Below are 19,894 nucleotides of genomic sequence, written 5' to 3' on the forward strand. Positions count from 1 at the left end.
TCGGATCAATTCATTGCTGAGACTCTGAAATTCTAAAAGGGCAAATTTCCCACCACAGAACCTGAAGGAGCCCCAGGCTGCAGAGGAGGAGGCTGTTGAAGAGGAAGAGGAGGAGGAGGAGGAGGAAGAGGAGGAGGATGAAGAAGAGGATGACATCACCAGCGCTGAGTCAGATGACAGCGAGGAGGAAGTAGACGTCCAGCTACCCAGGATGCAATGCCAGAGCAAGAAGGGACACAACTGGGACAAAACAACAATATCTTATTGAAACGCACCTTCACAGTCACTCGTGTACACACACACAAACACACGCACACACACATACACACACATTGCGCAAAGTGTCCATACTGAAACCTCGAAAATAAGATGGTTGCAACAAAAAGACTCTATGCTGATGCTGATGCTCTAAAAATTAGGTCATATCTCCCCCTACTGGAAGACTATGCTGAAACGCACACACGCAGTAACAATGATTTAACCTTATCCTAGACAGAACATCTCCTGTGTTATACAGCTGATAAGAAATAGTGTGACACTAGAATCTACTCCTCCATTGAATGGCTCTCATCCTTCTTACCATAAGGGACAGCTTTAAATTTAGGTCATCCCCGAGAGCTGTTTCTTTTCCTAGGATTATATCTCTCTCACTTACAGTCTATACGCCACTACGATCCTAAGTGAAATAAAAGTTGTCTGATCCCATTCCGTCAATGAAACCATACATTCAGTTTGATGTGTCCAGTTCCACGGTGAGATTTCTGCTGTCCCACGGAAAATGCAAAACAGTCTTTTATCTAAGGAAAAAAACTGTGTTGCAAAAGTAAAGAATCTGACTATTTTTTCCATGTAATTTATTATTATTATTATTTATTCTAGCCTATGTGACAAAGCCAGGTGATTTTACAGAAATAGCATATTTTCAATGGAACTCAAAAAAATAAAATAAAAATAAGATAGCCTATGTGTGTAGTCATGTTGAACTAGCCGAGTTCTGGGTTTTTGGGGTGAAAACACAGGAGGAGTCTCCTTGTACATTTTTATACGCTCCTTTCTTGTAAATACTGAGTATACCCCCGACCCTTGTAACACCACGATCTCCACCAAGAAAAACACCTCCTCTCCACCTGTACACAACACACATACCACCTCTCCATATGTATGTACATAACCCTGAACCCTTAGCCTGCAGGAGTCTTTACTGGACAGATCCCTCAATGTGTGTTGGGATTATTCTAGCTTGACTGCAAGAAAGCTTTGTTAAGATGGATGTGCCACTGTCTTCAGTTCATAGTGAGTGGATCAGTTAAAAGATGCACTAGGCAACATGTTCATTTGAAATGGCAACAGTCTTATACATCTAAATCACACAGCATAGATGCAACAGAGATGACTCATAGCTCACGATAAGACTTGCCCAAATGAGATTCTGTTCTCAGGTTAATACTATAATTCTCATTGAGAGTACAAGCTACACTGTTCATTCCACCATCTGCTTCTACTAGTCATTAATGCTGCATTGCGGAGAACTTAATATTTGGGAAATTCCACCATTCTACGAGGGGATGTGCAATGGGACTGGCCCTGGAGGATGGAATTCAGAGTAGGAAAAGTCAATAGATGCAAATTGCTATCTCAACATCAGAGCGTGCCTGTTGAATACTGTCTTTCCTGAGGCTAAATACCAATATCTTATTGGATTTTAAATTTTAAAATATGGTTATTTTGTTTTGTTTTTGTTATATATACAAACAGGGCATACCTGCATATTTTTTTTGTAATGTTTCTTTGAATTTTGTCATTAAATTATTGTGACCAATATATGCAGTGGGTGGAAAAATAAACTCATAAAAACAAATACAAAATGAATTTAAAACAAAGAACATATATAGCAGAATAACATTAATGCTCAAATGCGTAAGGATATATCCTATTTTTTATATGAATTATTATAGATTATATCATAAACTAAATTATAAACTATCATAAATATCAAATGGCATATGTATAATGGGGTGGAGCATATGTGAACATTATGAACATTAAAACTGCACTGACTAATATTTTTACATTAATGGATCAAATGGCTTCATTTAAAATGAAAGTTGTCTTGTAGTAAATTATCAGCTGACGTTGAAGAACCTTCTAATGTCTTTCAGCTCTTTGTTTTTTTGTTTTTTACAACTTTAATGTTTTGGTTTACTCTCATGGCTCAAACCATCCAGCCACAACAAAAGCACTCTAATAATATATTATCTGACCAGCAAAACAAAGACAGACAAAGTTTGCCACTAGCTGGTGAACACGGTGGACCATGGAACATCTTAAGAGCCAGACAGTTTTCTTAGCAGTTGGTGGAGACCAAAAACAGAGCTAAAGAACGATGAATATAAACAATTATTGTAATTTCAATACTTCAAAAAAATCTCTGGTATGTCTCTATTTGTTCTCGTTTCATATCATACAATAAGATACAGATATATTTGTGATGAGCTCAAATTGCCCAATAAAATTTGCCCGGGCGATATATTAGTCATGCTGTGGTCAACAGCATACACTTAAAGCTATAGTGCATAACTGTAAACAACAGTGTTGTTGTAATAACTCAGAAATCCTCTTGGGGGTAACGGAAGTTATGCACTATAGCCTTAAAGGCCTACTTCACCGGTTTGAATATGAAGGTGTATTGAATTCTGAGATCCTATGTAGTATAAATGTGCAAAAAAAATTTAAATTGGTTCATCCTAGCCTGAGAAAAGGCAGAAAGAGTTTTTTTTTTAACCCTATATTAATCTTACTGTGACATCACAGTAAGATAAATATAGGGTTAAAAAAAAAATTACTTTGTAAATATTACTGTGATGTCACAGTAGGAGAAATCACAGTAATATTTACAAAGTAAGGTTTTTTTTTAACCCTATATTTATCTTACTGTGATGTCACAGTAAGATTAATATAGGGTTAAAAAAAACACTCTTTCTGCCTTTTCTCAGGCTAGGATGAACCAATTTCAATTTTTTTTGCACATTTATACTACATAGGATCTCAGAATTCAATACACCTTCATATTCAAACCGGTGAAGTAGGCCTTTAAGGATACACAGCGGTACTTGCGTGTCCATAATCTGCTAAAGTACACGTTTTTTCTTCATAATAGTTTATACTGTAAGCAGCAATTAATGTTGCGACATGTATCCCTGCCACAAACTAGCTTTCCCATGCACAATTAAAACACCCACCTTTCCCTTTTGTTTGTTTCTTAGTTGGATTACATGAATGCACAATGACTGCAATTACACCTGACCTGCCAGAAACATTTGCGTCTTTACTACATTGGAATGAAATGCAGCATTAATGAAAGACATTCAGGTCTAGTGGTGTTGTCAAGTTACATAAATCCCACTGCCCTGGCAGCATTTGGGGCAATGCAAATTGTGAGGTTGCCTGGTGCAACTGTAAGATAAACAGGACAGAGGGGGGAATGTATTTTGCAGTGTGTCCACCATTGACGTAAGCAGAAACAAATCCAGTCCAAGGTTTCTTCACCTTGAAGTGAGAGGGCATTAATCTCAGGCTGTGGCCATCCTGATTCTACTCTGTGTGTAATGTTTATTAGCAAAGGATCCACAAACAGCAGAAAGTGTAGTCATGTGACGGGTAGTGGGCCACAGATAAATCAATGTCTGGTGGAAGTTACAGGCATGTGAAAGTTTCCCACTGTAACCTATAGTGAGCCTTTGACAGCTAGCTGGGAGGACCTATGTATGTGTATAATGTTCATGTAAAGATCTCATATGTTGTTTAAGAGTTTTCCTCATCTACTGTGACACCTAGTCTTGTGACGTCACCTCCCTCCTTGCACACCCCCCCCCCCCCCAGCCATTTCCCCCTGGAACCTTTGGTGGATTTTGCATCGGCCCGAGCCCTAATGTTGTCCTGACGTTTGTTATAGAAGAGGAGGATGGGGAAATTAACATGAAAACCTTGTATAATGTGTAAAAGTTTTTATTTTAAGTTGTTTTTTTTCCTTTTTTTCTCTGGACTCTTTGGTCTGTTTTCCTTTGGAATGGTCACTACAGCACTTTCTGTAAATTGGCCAATAAAAACTTGTTTTGGATTCAAGCTGTGGGTCTCGTATTTGTGTGACGGCGTGTGCGTGTGTGTGTGTGTGTGTGTGTGCTAACGCCTGGGTTTCTCCTCATTATAAGGATATTTTATCGGTTTACATAATTACATTTGAAAGACAAAATTGTTGTAATCACAAGTCGCACAATGTAGAAGCACTAAACAAAACGAAACACAGATACATGCTGTGAGTGTGTGTGTGTGTGTGTGTGTGTGTGTGTGTGTGTGTGTGTGTGTGTGTGTGTGTGTCGGGGGGGGGGGGGGGGGGCTAACTCACAGGCTTGAGATTTTGTTGTGCCATTATTGCATTATTCATGAAAAACAAAAATATAATCTTAAATCCATTATTTGATTATTACTGTAAAGAACAGAATCTTGTTATAAGAGTGGAACAACTGCAGTGGAGCAGTAATGTGAGCAATATGATGATGTAGGCAGAAATCACAGCAATGTTTAAGGTGAGAATTTATAATCCGAAATATTTAGAATATGTATTAGAAAAATGATATATTTACACTCTCTGAAGATTAAAACCATTCTCACTTTAAACATCACATCTTGGATTAAACCTCATAAACTGCTGCTGTTTATAAGCAATATCGAACCCAAAGGCACAGGGAATTTTTGTCATTTAATTGAATTCAATCAACCATCCAGTTTTGAAACTACTTACCCTATTCAGGTGTGGTACTGATCCCCACTGGATTACTTGTTATTCTTTCATAAAAGAAAAAGCGCTGTAGCGAAAAGGCCATACTCGCTTGGCAAAGCAATCAAATATGAGAAAGTTGCTCAATATGTCCTTAATAGTGGGTTTATTTCCTGGAGTGCTGTTTTTTTAATCATTGTTATCGTCCTCATTCTACTCTATACAAAAGGCATGGACACTTTGTCGAGTTGAGGGAGGCTATTTTGAGAATAAATGTTGTTATTTATGTCGAAAATATACGGAGCCACAACTGGGGGGTGGGGGAGGCATACCTAGCTGTTAAACTGCTGGTTTGGACGTGGATATTTCACCGGAATACATTTGCTTTGCTTTGTCTGAAGAGCCGGTTTACAGCTGACCTTCATAAGTGTATCAAGAGCACAGGCAAACATGTGGGCCGAGGGAAGTGACAACATATTAGCAGCCCTCATCTTGTGTTCTGTTTGAAATTTAAACAATTTGGAAGATGTTGTTAATTTAAAGGTGCAGTGTGTTGTATTGGAACAATAAGGGGCATCTAGTGGTAAAAGTTCTTGATTGCCGCCTTCTCTTGTTAACCCCTCCTTTTCCAATAATCACAGAAGCCACGGTGGCCTTCAAGGACAAGAAGCTCATCACTTAAGATGGCAATATCAAGTGATAAGGTGAAGATGTATTTAGTTATTTAATTGTACTTCTTCACCTTCCAACAGGTGCATTTCCGGACACCCACTTTATATAAAACACGTATAACTCTGTTCTACTGCAGAAACATGGCAGAGTAACTTGTGGGCCTCCTCTGTAGATAAAAGGTTAATTTTAAGGTAATAAAAAGACAACAATTTTAAGTATAAGTGATTATTCACACACTTAGGAATATTATATTTCATTTTTACCAAGTATAAAAAATTACAATAAATTCTACACACTGTACCTTTAATGTGATTGTCATATGGTTCTTTAACTTTGTTCATACAGGATTATGAACACAAAAATCTATTTAGATAATTTTTTATATAACTTTGGGTGTTTTATTTAACATTTGGATACTCGTAGTGTTCCTGGTCTAAAATTACCGACCATTAAAAACACACACACACACACACTTCTGTGTATAGCCAAGCGTGCGTCCTATGGCCAAGCCCTGTGGAGGACATAATCATGGCCCTGTTGTCCCCTGCTGGGTCAAATGCAGTGCCAAACTACATGGGTCACATTAGCCCTTATAACTATTTCAGCATTTAATTCCCCATAGAAAGCTAGCAGCAGGCTAGTGGGCCTACCTCTCTCTGTGTAAGAGCACTTTGAGCTGCATTGTATGTATGAAAGGTGCTATACAAATCAAGATTATAATTCTTACCTCTGATGGCCATAATTAGCACTCACACTATATTACGTATTGACTGGATACCGATTTAGTCAGAAGAATATTATTCAAGAATAGCAGGGGTCCAATTCTGTAATATTACACAGTTTCAAAGTTAAGTTTTATCCAATCATACCAGCCGCATATAGGTTCAAATATATGTGATTATTATGGATTAAAAATGAGCTATAATGGGGCGGTCATTTTTGACAGGGAAGTCAAAAGTAGATAACATGAAATGAACACAGCAGGAGGGTTAGAAGGGTTTCCTGGTACGTCTCCTTCTGAGTGAGTTAAAATAGAACCTGGAGTTTGAAAACAATGTTGTGTAGTTGTCTGTCTAAAAATGTGAGTATGTGTGGGCCGTATTGGAACCCAGCCTGATCTATGGAGATGGATTCATGTAGGATTGCATTAGCTTCCATTTGCAAAAAAAATGATCTGGTAAAAGATTACATTAGAGTAATATGGGCATGCTATAAATGTTCATGAAAAAAGGTTTGTGTGAGAAGAGCACAATACTGAAGCATACATTACCTACTGTAATTCCACATATTCACATATTCATGCTGCAACTCTTTTACTCTCAAAACTTATTTCACATGGCACACTAGAATGATCTGATTCGTCCCCAGTTTTACGAGAGGCCTGATGGGCATAAACGATGTAGACCAATCAAAATACATGTAAAATGTCACAATACACCGTACAAATCATTCTTACAAACATTGTTACAAGTAATGCGGAAAATTGGTACTTTGGGTAATTTTCTGTTTTTAACGTACGGATGCAGCAGGGCCTTCAGGCTACATTACTGTAATGTGATCATTATACAGTAGAGAAGAGTGGTTTTTCGCTTGTGCTCTTGTTGATTTGAGCTCTGTTTTATCATTCAGTCCACAGTAGTGGTCTTTTGAAAGACACTGCCTTGTGAGTAGTGTTTTTTCAAAAAGTTTGAGGCTGATAAAGTGCCTTTAGATTTTAGGTGTATATGTTTTGCTCCTTGAGTTTCACACAGTCAGCTATCGGTTAAAAAAAAAGATAAAAATGGTAAATTAATTGGCACACACCGCATCAGATTGCTTGGAGTCAATGTGCAATACAATGTCTCCATCTTGTGGTTATTGACTATAACTGATGACAATTACAGACCATCATTTCCAAGCCACTGATGAATTTAGAAAATGTTTCACATTCACACTCCCGGCTTTATACTTTTACACTGTTTGGAAAGGAATTGAAATATCCACCAAACTTTTTATTTATTTTTTTGAGAGTAGAGCGTGGGTGTGGTTGGAGGTGGAGGGGATGCCCCAGGCAGACTGTCACCTTCACTCTCCACTCACAAACAAAACTAGACTTTAGATTCTAGCTTCAGACTGCAGCATTAATACAAACCTCAAATTACCCACTAATTTGAAGGTGCTCCCATGAACTTTATTTTTGTGTTCATTCTTGCATCCCCTGAGAAAAACAATATAAAATGTGTGTGTGTGTGTGTGTGTGTGTGTGTGTGTGTGTGTGTGTGTGTGTGTGTGTGTGTCTCTCTCTCTCTCTCTCTCTCTCCACACAAAGCCTACGTCACATTAGAGCACAAGAGCAGGCCGTTTCCTTCTGTCAGTCGCACTGGTTTAGCTCAGTGGTTACTTCTATCAATTCTAAGCAGAATTTCCCGTTCGCGGGATCGAACCACGGGCGCTGTCCAGTGTTTTTTCACCTGCCGTCTTTCACTCTTGGCTTATTTCTCAATAATGACAATATTCACATTAAAAAGGATTAGAACACTCGGCATTTCAGTTGTTTTTTGTTGATTTGGCCATTAAGATAGTCATAAGACTATTGATATATCAAGAAATTCATCATTATGCTATATAAAACATAGAAAAGAGCCATAATAAAGAGATTTATGTGATTTTCCTTAAGCACTGACTATAGGCTATATATGATAATAGCAGCAAAGAAACCATTATTGGAAGAGTAAAATAGAGTGAAATTCCTGAAAAGAACACGATAAATTGACAAAGGAACATTGGTTTAAAGTGTTGTGGACTGATGAGTCCAAGTTTTAACATTTTGGCAACAGGCGAAGAGTGTAGGCCTATGTTCAACAGAGGGAGGGGCAGATATATTAATGATGTGTCTCTTGCCAACAGTTTAACATGGAGGGGCAGTATACGGGGGCCATATCAGTCGGAACAGGTGAGATAGGGAATAGATGACATCATGGATAAGAAAGTAGGCCTGTGCCAAAACATTCTGGTGAGGCATGGAGTACCATCTGGGAGTCGTCATATTGGGCCCAGATTTATTTTCAAGGGGACAATGACCCTAAACAAAAGTTAACTATAGGCTACATCTATGACTATTGCCGGTCCTACCTACATGCACAGAAGAAATCTGCTGGAACATTGAAAATAATGGACTGTTCTGCCCCCTTAAGTCCGGACCTCAACCCCATCGAGCTAATTGTGGGCGAGTTAATAAACAGGCCAGATCTATATTGAAAGGAAAGCCTTTGCTTTGAGTTGTAGAAGGTATGTGATAACATTAGTGTAGAAGTTCTCAGGAAATATATTGACTTTATGCCAGAGAGATGTGCTGCCGTTCACAATGGACAAACTCACGTTTTGGTCAATAACGCACACAAACAGACACTACTCCTCCGCTGAACTCTCTGCCCCTCTGTGCGCATGGAATGTCCAAAAGTATGAGCGCGGGTACGGCGAGTGCGGGTGCATGAGGGAAGCGGCCTTTCCAACACTATCGGTTGTAACCTGTTTGTCCTTTACATTTTTTAAATTATTTTATTTGTGCATACATGATACATCATACATCCACCGTTATTTCTATATTTATAAAGCAATCGATTTGCCATCCTCCATAATCATTCTATCCCAGACAGAAGCCACACATACGTGTTTCATTGAAAAGAACAGTTTCCTCCCTTTGCAGTCGCACTGGTGTATAGCTCAGTGGTTACTTCGAACATCAATTCTGTCCAGAATTCGCTGATCTCTATCCCTAACGGGATCGAACCCCGGGCGCTGTCCAGTGTTTTCACTAGGCCTACCTGTGATCCCAACATGCTAACCTTTACAATATTGCCTATACTTGTTTATTGGGTGAAAGCACGTTTGCAGCGCAGTTAAAGGTGTGTGTGTCTCTCTCTCTCTCTCTCTCTCTCTCTCTCTCTCTCTCTACACAGAGCCTACGTCACATTAGAGCACACAAGAGCAGGCCGTTTCCTTCTGTCAGTCGCACTGGTTTAGCTCAGTGGTTACTTCTATCAATTCTAAGCAGAATTTCCCGTTCGCGGGGCCTACCTGTGATCCCAACATGCTAACCTTTACAATATTGCCTATACTTGTTTATTGGGTGAAAGCACGTTTGCAGCGCAGTTAAAGGTGTGTGTGTGTGTCTCTCTCTCTCTCTCTCTCTCTCTCTCTCTCTCTCTCTCTCTCTCTCTCTCTCTCTCTCTCTCTCTCTCTCTCTCCACACAAAGCCTACGTCACATTAGAGCACACAAGAGCAGGCCGTTTCCTTCTGTCAGTCGCACTGGTTTAGCTCAGTGGTTACTTCTATCAATTCTAAGCAGAATTTCCCGTTCGCGGGATCGAACCACGGGCGCTGTCCAGTGTTTTTTCACCTGCCGTCTTTCACTCTTGGCTTATTTCTCAATAATGACAATATTCACATTAAAAATGATTAGAACACTCGGCATTTCAGTTGTTTTTTGTTGATTTGGCCATTAAGATAGTCATGAGACTATTGATATATCAAGAAATTCATCATTATGCTATATAAAACATAGAATAGAGCCATAATAAAGAGATTTATGTGATTTTCCTTAAGCACTGACTATAGGCTATATATGATAATAGCAGCAAAGAAACCATTATTGGAAGAGTAAAATAGAGTGAAATTCCTGAAAAGAACGCGATAAATTGACAAAGGAACATTGGTTTAAAGTGTTGTGGACTGATGAGTCCAAGTTTTAACATTTTGGCAACAGGCGAAGAGTGTAGATCTATGTTCAACAGAGGGAGGGGCAGAGATATTAATGATGTGTCTCTTGCCAACAGTTTAACATGGAGGGGCAGTATACGGGGGCCATATCAGTCGGAACAGGTGAGATAGGGAATAGATGACATCATGGATAAGAAAGTAGGCCTGTGCCAAAACATTCTGGTGAGGCATGGAGTACCATCTGGGAGTCGTCATATTGGGCCCAGATTTATTTTCAAGGGGACAATGACCCTAAACAAAAGTTAACTATAGGCTACATCTATGACTATTGCCGGTACTACCTGCACAGAAGAAATCTGCTGGAACATTGAAAATAATGGACTGTTCTGCCCCCTTAAGTCCGGACCTCAACCCCATCGAGCTAATTGTGGGCGAGTTAATAAACAGGCCAGATCTATATTGAAAGGAAAGCCTTTGCTTTGAGTTGTAGAAGGTATGTGATAACATTAGTGTAGAAGTTCTCAGGAAATATATTGACTTTATGCCAGAGAGATGTGCTGCCGTTCACAATGGACAAACTCACGTTTTGGTCAATAACGCACACAAACAGACACTACTCCTCCGCTGAACTCTCTGCCCCTCTGTGCGCATGGAATGTCCAAAAGTATGAGCGCGGGTACGGCGAGTGCGGGTGCATGAGGGAAGCGGCCTTTCCAACACTATCGGTTGTAACCTGTTTGTCCTTTACATTTTTTTTATTATTTTATTTGGGCATACATGATACATCCACCGTTATTTCTATATTTATAAAGCAATCGATTTGCCATCCTCCATAATCATTCTATCACAGACAGAAGCCACACATACGTGTTTCGTTGAAAAGAACAGTTTCCTCCCTTTAAAGTCGCACTGGTGTATAGCGGCACAGTGGTTACTTCGAACATCAATTCTGTCCAGAATTCGCTGATCTCTATCCCTAACGGGATCGAACCCCGGGCGCTGTCCAGTGTTTTTCCTGTGATCCCAAACTGCACCACCATGGTTAAACTTCACAATACAGGCTGAACCTTTTTCACTAGAGTGAAAGCACATTTGCAGCGCAGTTAAAGGGATGTGTGTGTTTGTCTCTCTTTCTCCACACCAAGCCTACGTCACATTAGCGCACACAGCAGCAGCCTTGATAAAGGCCGTTTCCTGCTTTATTGTTTACACTGGTTTAGCTCAGTGGGTACTTCTAGCATATGATCCATTGTAAGCATAACTTCCCGTTCGCGGGATCGAACCACGGGCGCTGTCCAGTGTTTTTTCACTTACCGTCTGGCTAAACTCTCTTGGCTTCTTTCGGAATAATGACACTATTCAGAGTGTGATTGATAACCTACAATTAAAATTGGGGGGACACAAGTTTAAAGGGAGGTAGGCTATACCTACAGCGCATGCGCAGTAACCTCAGCAGCACAGGAAAGGTGTCGTCACTCACATTACAGGGCAGGCCCAGGCCCCCAGGATGCTGCCTTCTCCGAGCAGCCAGCATGGACTAGTGGCCAACCCATTGGTACTGCATGCTGTGAATGGGAGCTTATTTTCATGGTAGCCCTAAGGCAGATTTCCCCGTCCACACAATACAAGCGGCGAACAAGATTGTGTCGCCGCAAAATTTTTCTGGATATCAATCATAGGCTCAAACTTATCTTGAGACCATATACTATTAAAACTGAAGTTTTTTCATTTCAAAACGCCACATAAAGCGTTTTATTAGCCCAACGGCTTTTAACGGCTTTCAGTTTGTTTTCGAGGGAGGAGGAGGGAGCGGCATGTCATACACTTGGGCGTGCCAGGGCTTACATGAAAGCAATATGGCAGCTTCCTTGTTGCTTCTCTGCGCCTGAGCAGCTTTCATAGGAATGAATGGGCGCCATTTTTCAATACGGTGTCCATTTCTTTATATGTCCATGGGCAGGCCTAAGCTCTGTTTTGTGCTCACATAAAATGAGAAGTCTAAACAATATAGCAGTGGCCAAAATTCTTTAAAACACTTGGCATTTAGTTGTTTTTGTTGATTTGGCCATTAAAATACCCATAAGACTAGTGAAATATCAAGAAAGTCATCATTATTCTCGATAACACATCTAGCTAAAGAAATTCAGGTCATTTTACTTACAAAAAACCAGTTAGGCCTTTACACACAAGCACTATAAAGTACACTTTAGACCACCATGATGCCACCGCTTCACACCAGAACCAAAAGGGGAGAAGTAAAAAAGAAACTTTCAGACGGACATAACAAATATGAAATGGATAAAAAGAGTACTGACTTCATTTGATATTTGTCGTGCTCAGAACAACCATCTGCATATTTCATGAACATTTTAAAATGAAATCATGTTTTGGAGGCAAACAAACCGTCTATATATGCAGATCTGTCAGTTGTTCTAATAATTTTGGCCACACTGTCCCCTATAATGAATAAAGTAAAAATGTCTGTCCAGTGTTTTCATTTTCACTTTTATAATATAGCAGATACTTTTTTAAATAGGCTAGGCAGGCCTGCCCAGACAAACGACTGGGCCCCTGAAAAGGTCCAGTCATTGGGCCCCCTTTACTCATACTGAACTTGTAATCAATGTGCATGATGCGCTTATTCTACAAAAACACATACCTGTACACAGGGCCAGTTCTAGCCAGTTAGATTAGGGTGCGCTACTGGAAATAATAGTGGGCAGAGATACTGATGATGCGAGCGCGCGCAGCGCGCGAGTGGAAATGTTTGGCCCTTGCAAGATCTCTGCACCTGCTTTTTGGCACATTTACTGTAATGTAAGCTTTTAGACACACCAATGCTGTAGGGGGGGAGGGGTTACCACCTTTTCTTAGAAAATGATCGATACAATATACAGAATAATTTGCAGAACACCCTCACAAAGACACCTCAAAACTTGATGAAATATCACAGTAGGCCTATCTCTTAATTGAAAATCCAGCTGGCAGAAAATACTGATATTAAGGAATTTTCCGGGGGTCTAAAACCCTTGAAGGTTCTCTCTTTTTTCCTTTCTTTTCTGGTACCCTGATTTATGTCCAGGTCCTGGCATCACTGAGCTTGCTAGGTTAGCTTGCTCATCATCAATACATAGCTAACGCTTGTTTGGTTGACTTGCTGCATGCAACAGTTTTGAGGGGGAAAAACGACCCATGATAGCCTACTTTTAGTTTTTCAATATAAAATGTGACATATTTTACCCAAGTAACAATGAATAAAATATTTTCTTTTATTATAGAAAGTTCTCTTGCGAATGCGTTCATAATAAAGGTTGGCTAAGTTAGGTCATCTGCAAAAAAAAAAAAAATCTCTCTGGGCCCCCCCGGAAAGCTTTCCCACTTTCTACCCCTTATAGGCGGCCCTGAGGCTAGGGCGAAAGCCATAGATAGGCTATAATAGAAAGCACATTTGCTGTCACAGACAGAAGCCACACATACGTGTTTCGTTGAAAAGAACAGTTTCCTCCCTCTGAAGTCGCACTGGTGTAGCGGAGTTAAAGGTGTGTGTGTGTGTGTGTGTGTGTGTGTGTGTGTGTGTGTGTGTGTGTGTGTGTGTGTCTGTCTCTCTCTCTCTCTCTCTCTCTCTCTCTCTCTCTCTCTCTCTCTCTCTCTCTCTCTCTCTCTCTCTCTCTCTCTCTCTCTCTCTCTCTCTCTCTCTCGTCACACCAAGCCTACACCCACAGCGGCAGTCTTGATAAGGGCCGTTTCCTGCTTTAGACGTCGCACTGGTTTAGCTCAGTGGTTACTTCGCACAATATTCTTTCAGAATTCATGCTCTGCCCGTTCGCGGGATCAAACCCCGGGCGCTGTCCAGTGCATTTTACTTCCCCCTCTCATCAAAAATAGCACAACTTTACAGCAATGTCTTTTTAGGCGCTTAAGATCGAATACGACACATGATTATAGCCTATAGCCTAATTATTGCTATAGGCAAAGTGAATATCATGAAGAATTTGCGACTTTTACACCCGCCTCAACAGTGATCTCTGTCGGCTGTCGTGTTGCCTGCCTTCACTTAACCTTGGTGAAGCTGGACAGACGTCTCCCACTCTTTCAGGCTAACTCAAAATAAATCTAAATAAAGTATTTTGGCATACACAATAGGCTACGTTGTGCATACTGCATTTTATGTCAAAGTTAATTAAGTAGGCCAACATAGCCTGTAGGCTATGCATGGCAAATAGCCTACATAGCCTACTGAAATCGGCTTAAATATATGAATAAAACGAACAATAAATATATGAATAGATGTAAATATAAATAGGCTATATAAATGAACCTATAGGCCTAAACCAAAACATATTAAACATAGTCCTATATTTTCGACAACTTTTATTTAGTTAATGTGCCTTTTATTTCATATTTCTTGGATTATTTCATAGCCATGTTTACGTAGGCTATTAGGCCTACTGATTTAAACAGTTTTAGCCTACTGTCAATTTATTTCTGTAGGCTAACTAAATATAAAATAAAATTACGTGTCACGTAGGCCGGCCTATTGAGGCTCATTGAGGCTATTTTAATGGTGCGTTCCAGTTGTACTGGGAACTGGGATTTCCGACTTCAAAGTCGGAAATTTAGAATGGAACGCCCGTTGAGCTCGGATTTCCTACTCGGAAAGTCGGAGACAAGTAGGCAACCCCGACCATAGACATAGAGGTTGCGTTCCGAATCGCATACTTTCTACTATACAGTATGTAGAAAAAAGATTTAGGATGTCCCGATTCTTGTGGCCAGATTTAGGATGGTTAGAATACCCGGATGGTCTACTTCATGCGGCCAAGATTGTTAGTGTTGAAAAGCATAGACATTATAAAGTGTAGACGCCCCATTGGCCGTTGAGCACGAGAAATGCGGGCGCCATCTTGGACCGGTCACACGTTCCACTCAGTGTAGTCTGTTTGGCAGGTGGAATGAATTGTCAGCGCATGTAATTAATCATATCTCATTAAATACCAAACTGATTTTCACGCGGTTTTCTTTGCTGCAAAGATCATACATGTAGCTAAGATACAGGGCACAAGTTTCGACGTGTTTTAATATTCATAGTGGGCTTAACAGTCATAGAAGATTCTGATATGATATAAGTAACCAGACGTCCGAGTCACACACTTCGTCCGGGAGGAGATTGAAACGGAGGATGTGTTTCTGCTTGGGGAACATATTGAGGAGACACAGTTTGGCATCGACAACCACCATTCCGACTTGTTGTCATTGGTTGTGTCTGTCTTTCACAAATTAAGGCTGCACCACATTGCCAAACTCGCCTCGCTTGAATTTCTCTTCGGATTAAAATGCGATTGTAAGGATGGTTAACTTTATTTTATGCATTTGAGTATTATTGTTTGCTGTTGTTGTTTGATTTTCCCTTAATTTAATACTTTTGATTGCTGTGGTTTTGTAGCCTATTAAATGTGTTTTTAAATGTACCGCGCTGCAAGGCACGCATTGATTTCCTGTCTGTGTCTGAGGAACCAACTCGAGACTAGACTGAACTTGGTATTCCCCCCCTAGTATAGAACATTGGACAGTGTTAATTTCGTAGACTAAGACTATGACGAAAAATATTCGTCTACGAACCTTTTTCACGGACGTAAACTAAATAAAAACTAAATAAAAAGGCAGATGTGATGACGAAGACTGAGACTAATTTAACTGACACTATAGTCTACGAATAGGAACTAGACGAAACTGTTAGGGCGGGACGAATGGAGAAGAGCTCCAATCAGAACTACTCTTTTTGTGGGACAAGTTGGGAAGAAATCCAATCAGTGCAAAGCAGCGAATTCAACCCTGTGTCGGTGAAAATCGACGGGAGACCGCGCAGGTGTGAGCGGGTGGAGTGAGCCGCTGTGCGGAAAAACTCTGCGGTATGATGGACAAAAATGATAGTCAGGGATATCCTGCCCGTTAACGATGTCTAGGGGAACGGCTAAGTTCCGTGGTCTGTTTGTAGTAGGCTCTGTCTCGAGTTTGAATACACAGAGCCATGTGAAACTGCCGCCTCCGTCCGTTAGTTTCTGTTTTTAAGTTACAATCAACTCCGACGCATGGACAGCGTTCAATCAAAACCTCTAATTGTATTATCATATAGGCTTTGATGCAAAAGAAGTCCGAACACACACATCGGCAGTGTTGCTTAAAGGAAGGCGCAGTTGCTCAAATTTATCAGCACCTCAACTGCGTGCTGCTGCTGCTGCCCAGGGGCGGCCTTAACGATCTCGGGGCCCGTTTCAAGACCTAGTGTGGGGCCCCCCACTTTTAAAAAATATTTTCTTTATTTTTATTTTTTTTTATAAATGATGCTTGTGCATGCTCCCCGCAAAAAGAAAAAAGATTGTGGAATCCAGTTGGTTCATAGACAGATCATGAGATAATGAACCCCCGGGCACAGGCTCTTAAAGCCCCCCCTCCCCCCTATCCAGTCAGGTACACTGATTTTATGTGAGATTATTACTAATGAAATAGAATACATGTTTTGTATTACAACCATTAAATATGTGTCTGTATTGCATATTCAAACCTTAATACCATTCAATGAAGAAAAACACTTAGTCGACGAAGTCCGCTGTAGATTTAGTCAAACTAAAATCTGCTTATATTTAGTAGACTAGACTAGACTAGACTAAGACTAAACTATTTTAGATGACTAGAATAGGACTAAGACTAAATGGTGTGATATTCAAAAGACTAAGACTAAATCAGAATTTGCTGCCAAAATTAACACTGACATTGGACAACCAAGAATACTTTGCTTTTAAATAATCCCGTCCTCTTTTAAGGCAATTGCCTAACAAGCTTGTGTTTTAAATTTGAGAAATAAAACATATTTCTCATGTTGTCCTTCTCTTTTTATTTATATTTAATGCCTTCATGGGAAACATCCACCCTTCATATGTACCATGCTCGACTACTCCTCCTAAATTGCCCCGAGCTATCCAGTTTAGGAATATTTTACACATCTGACTGTAACTGTTTTAGCTGAATTCATTGTTCATTTAGTATTTTATTTTTGCTCTTGTTTTGTATTTTGTATAGGCCTACTTTATTTAAATTAATATATTTTATCCTATTCTATTTCTGTTCTCTGTTTATGTTATCCCCCTGATTGTCTTTATTGTGTATGCTCGTCACTGTAAATGAATAAATATATTTATATATAGCCTAATCATATATTGTTAACTTATTAAAATAGCTGACTTTACTGCCCCTATCTGTTTCTGCTTCTCTATCATATTTAGTCTAAAGTGTGTGATTTGCAAAATACCTATCATAGCCTACATCACATATCATAAAGGTGACCAGACGTCCCCATTGTTGGTTGCCTGTCCCTGGCTAAACAGAAACAACTAGCCTACCTGTTCCCGTTTTGTTGACACCTCATTAGGTTTTTCAATCAGATTGCTAGTCAAACTGGAAATGTCTCCGTTTTCCCCCTTTTCGGGGGATGTTCCTCGTTTTGATCTCGGACGTCTGGTTACTTATATCATATCAGAATCTTCTATGACTGTTAAGCCCACTATGAATATTAAAACACGTCGAAACTTGTGCCCTGTATCTTAGCTACATGTATGATCTTTGCAGCAAAGAAAACCGCGTGAAAATCAGTTTGGTATTTAATGAGATATGATTAATTACATGCGCTGACAGTTCATTGCACCTGCCAAACAGACTACACTGAGTGGAACATTTGACCGGTTCAAGATGGCGCCCGCATTTCTCGTCAGCGCCAATAGGCAGTAGCGGCCAACGAGGCGTCTATCCTTTATAATGTCTATGTTGAAAAGTGCATCCTATTTGGGCGATTCTGACCCACAATCCAGTGCGCACGTGAAGTGACGTAACATCGACGAAGCCTATAGGTCCATGTTATGAAAACAAACGGGGATGCGACGGATATAAAAGCAAGAGGCAAGATCAAGGCGCAATGTTATGATGAAATAAGAGAGAAAAGTATGTCCCAATAGTATGTCTACTGCATCCTAACTAGATTCTTTTTATCGTCGAATGTAGTATGTAGAATAGAAAAAAGAAAGAGTATGCGATTCGGAACGCAACCATAATGTCTATGACCCCGACATCAACAATAAAGATGGCTGCTCCGAGAATTAACAGTAAGGTTGCGTTCCGAATCGCATACTTTCTACTATATAGTATGTAGAAAAAAGATTTAGGATGTCCCGATTCTTGTGGCCAGATTTAGGATGGTTAGAATACCCGGATGGTCTACTTCATGCGGCCAAGATTGTTAGTGTTGAAAAGTGCATCCTATTTGGGCGATTCTGACCCACAATCCAGTGCGCACGTGAAGTGACGTAACATCGACGAAGCCTATAGGTCCATGTTATGAAAACAAACGGGGATGCGACGGATATAAAAGCAAGAGGCAAGATCAAGGCGCAATGTTATGATGAAATAAGAGAGAAAAGTATGTCCCAATAGTATGTCTACTGCATCCTAACTAGATTCTTTTTATCGTCGGATGTAGTATGTAGAATAGAAAAAAGAAAGAGTATGCGATTCGGAACGCAACCTAAGTAAACACAGCTGTAATATAACATTTTAGCTCTTCTGTATTGTTTATGTCACGTCAAACCACCCGTACCCACGACACTGCCTCTCTTAAATCTGTACGTTTAATTGTCAGGAAAAAAATATTAAACGATATCAAGTAGCTCAAAGTACCACAGAGCGTTGTTATTAACTGTTAAGCTAACAACGGCTAACCAACGGCTAACCAGAGGTGATTGCTACAACTGTCAACCTCGGTTGTAGCGATTAAGCGGCCAAAAGGCTACATAATGTTTAAAGTTTCTATTGTTCTGCATTAAACGATGGCGGAAAAGGTTGACATGGCCTGTAAATGCTCCATTTGGATATATTTAAATTAGATTCTGACTAATACATCGGTAAACAATGGTTAAAACAGCTTAGTGTTTATTCAGCCGTTTCATTTTCATGGGTTATTTTTTTAATTGTGTAGGCTGAGCATGGAGAGGCACTGTTGTGTTCCAATATTGTAAGATAAATAGCCTAATGATTTCATTGTAGACATCTATCATGATGTGATGTTTACTAGGCCTATGTTTGTTCTTTTTTAAAGTTTATTTAGATCAAGATTCTGCCATGTTCACGGATGAGATGAGGACAATTCCTCTCCTCGGTCCTCTCTACCAACCTGAGGCTGACAGGAGCACGTATTTCCTTGACAAGGACTTGAATATTAAGATCAAGCTGATTGGACATGGTGAGTTTCACACCCTAGCAGGTTAGGAATCGTCATAATATTAGAAATAATTGTGTTTTTTTGCAGTCCTTGCTAACTTGTTGCTTTTATGTGTGATTAAGACAGTTGGAGTGAAAACGAGCCCCCAGCCTCCAGCCCATCACCAGCCCCATTACCAGCCCCAGCCAATGAGGGCTTCAATAAGGAACATACATTGTTCCTTATTGACTTGATGCGGCAGAATCTTGCAGCTGAGGGTGAGGGGCTGTCCAAAACCCTCCAGGACCTCAATTCGAGGCTGAAGATCACACAAGCAAATAAAAAAATGCTGTGGAAGGAGGCAGCCCAGAAGTTGGGTGGACATTTTGAGCAGACCTTCTGCTCGGACAAGGTGGCCAGAAAGTGGCACATACTTGTGGATGCCTACAAAAAGGTTAAAGATAACAACATGAGAATGGGAAGGGAACCATGCGGTTCCAATTCT

The 19,894-nt window shown here is 40.1% G+C and overlaps 1 protein-coding gene across 1 annotated transcript in view; it reads left to right on the forward strand.

Moving 5' to 3' along the window:
* LOC307248586 (calsyntenin-2-like) overlaps positions 1–268 on the forward strand; it is a gene marked incomplete at both ends in the record, with an annotated part of 246,647 nt that extends 246,379 nt beyond the window's left edge. Inside the window, one exon of the mRNA XM_080025007.1 lies at positions 59–268. Coding sequence (XP_079881133.1) covers positions 59–268 — 210 coding nt within the window. The remainder of the gene's footprint in view (positions 1–58) is intronic.
* Positions 269–19,894: the final 19,626 nt, after the last annotated feature.

Source organism: Ammodytes marinus, assembly GCF_949987685.1.
Source record: "Ammodytes marinus genome assembly, chromosome: 3".
Lineage (NCBI taxonomy): Eukaryota > Metazoa > Chordata > Actinopteri > Uranoscopiformes > Ammodytidae > Ammodytes > Ammodytes marinus.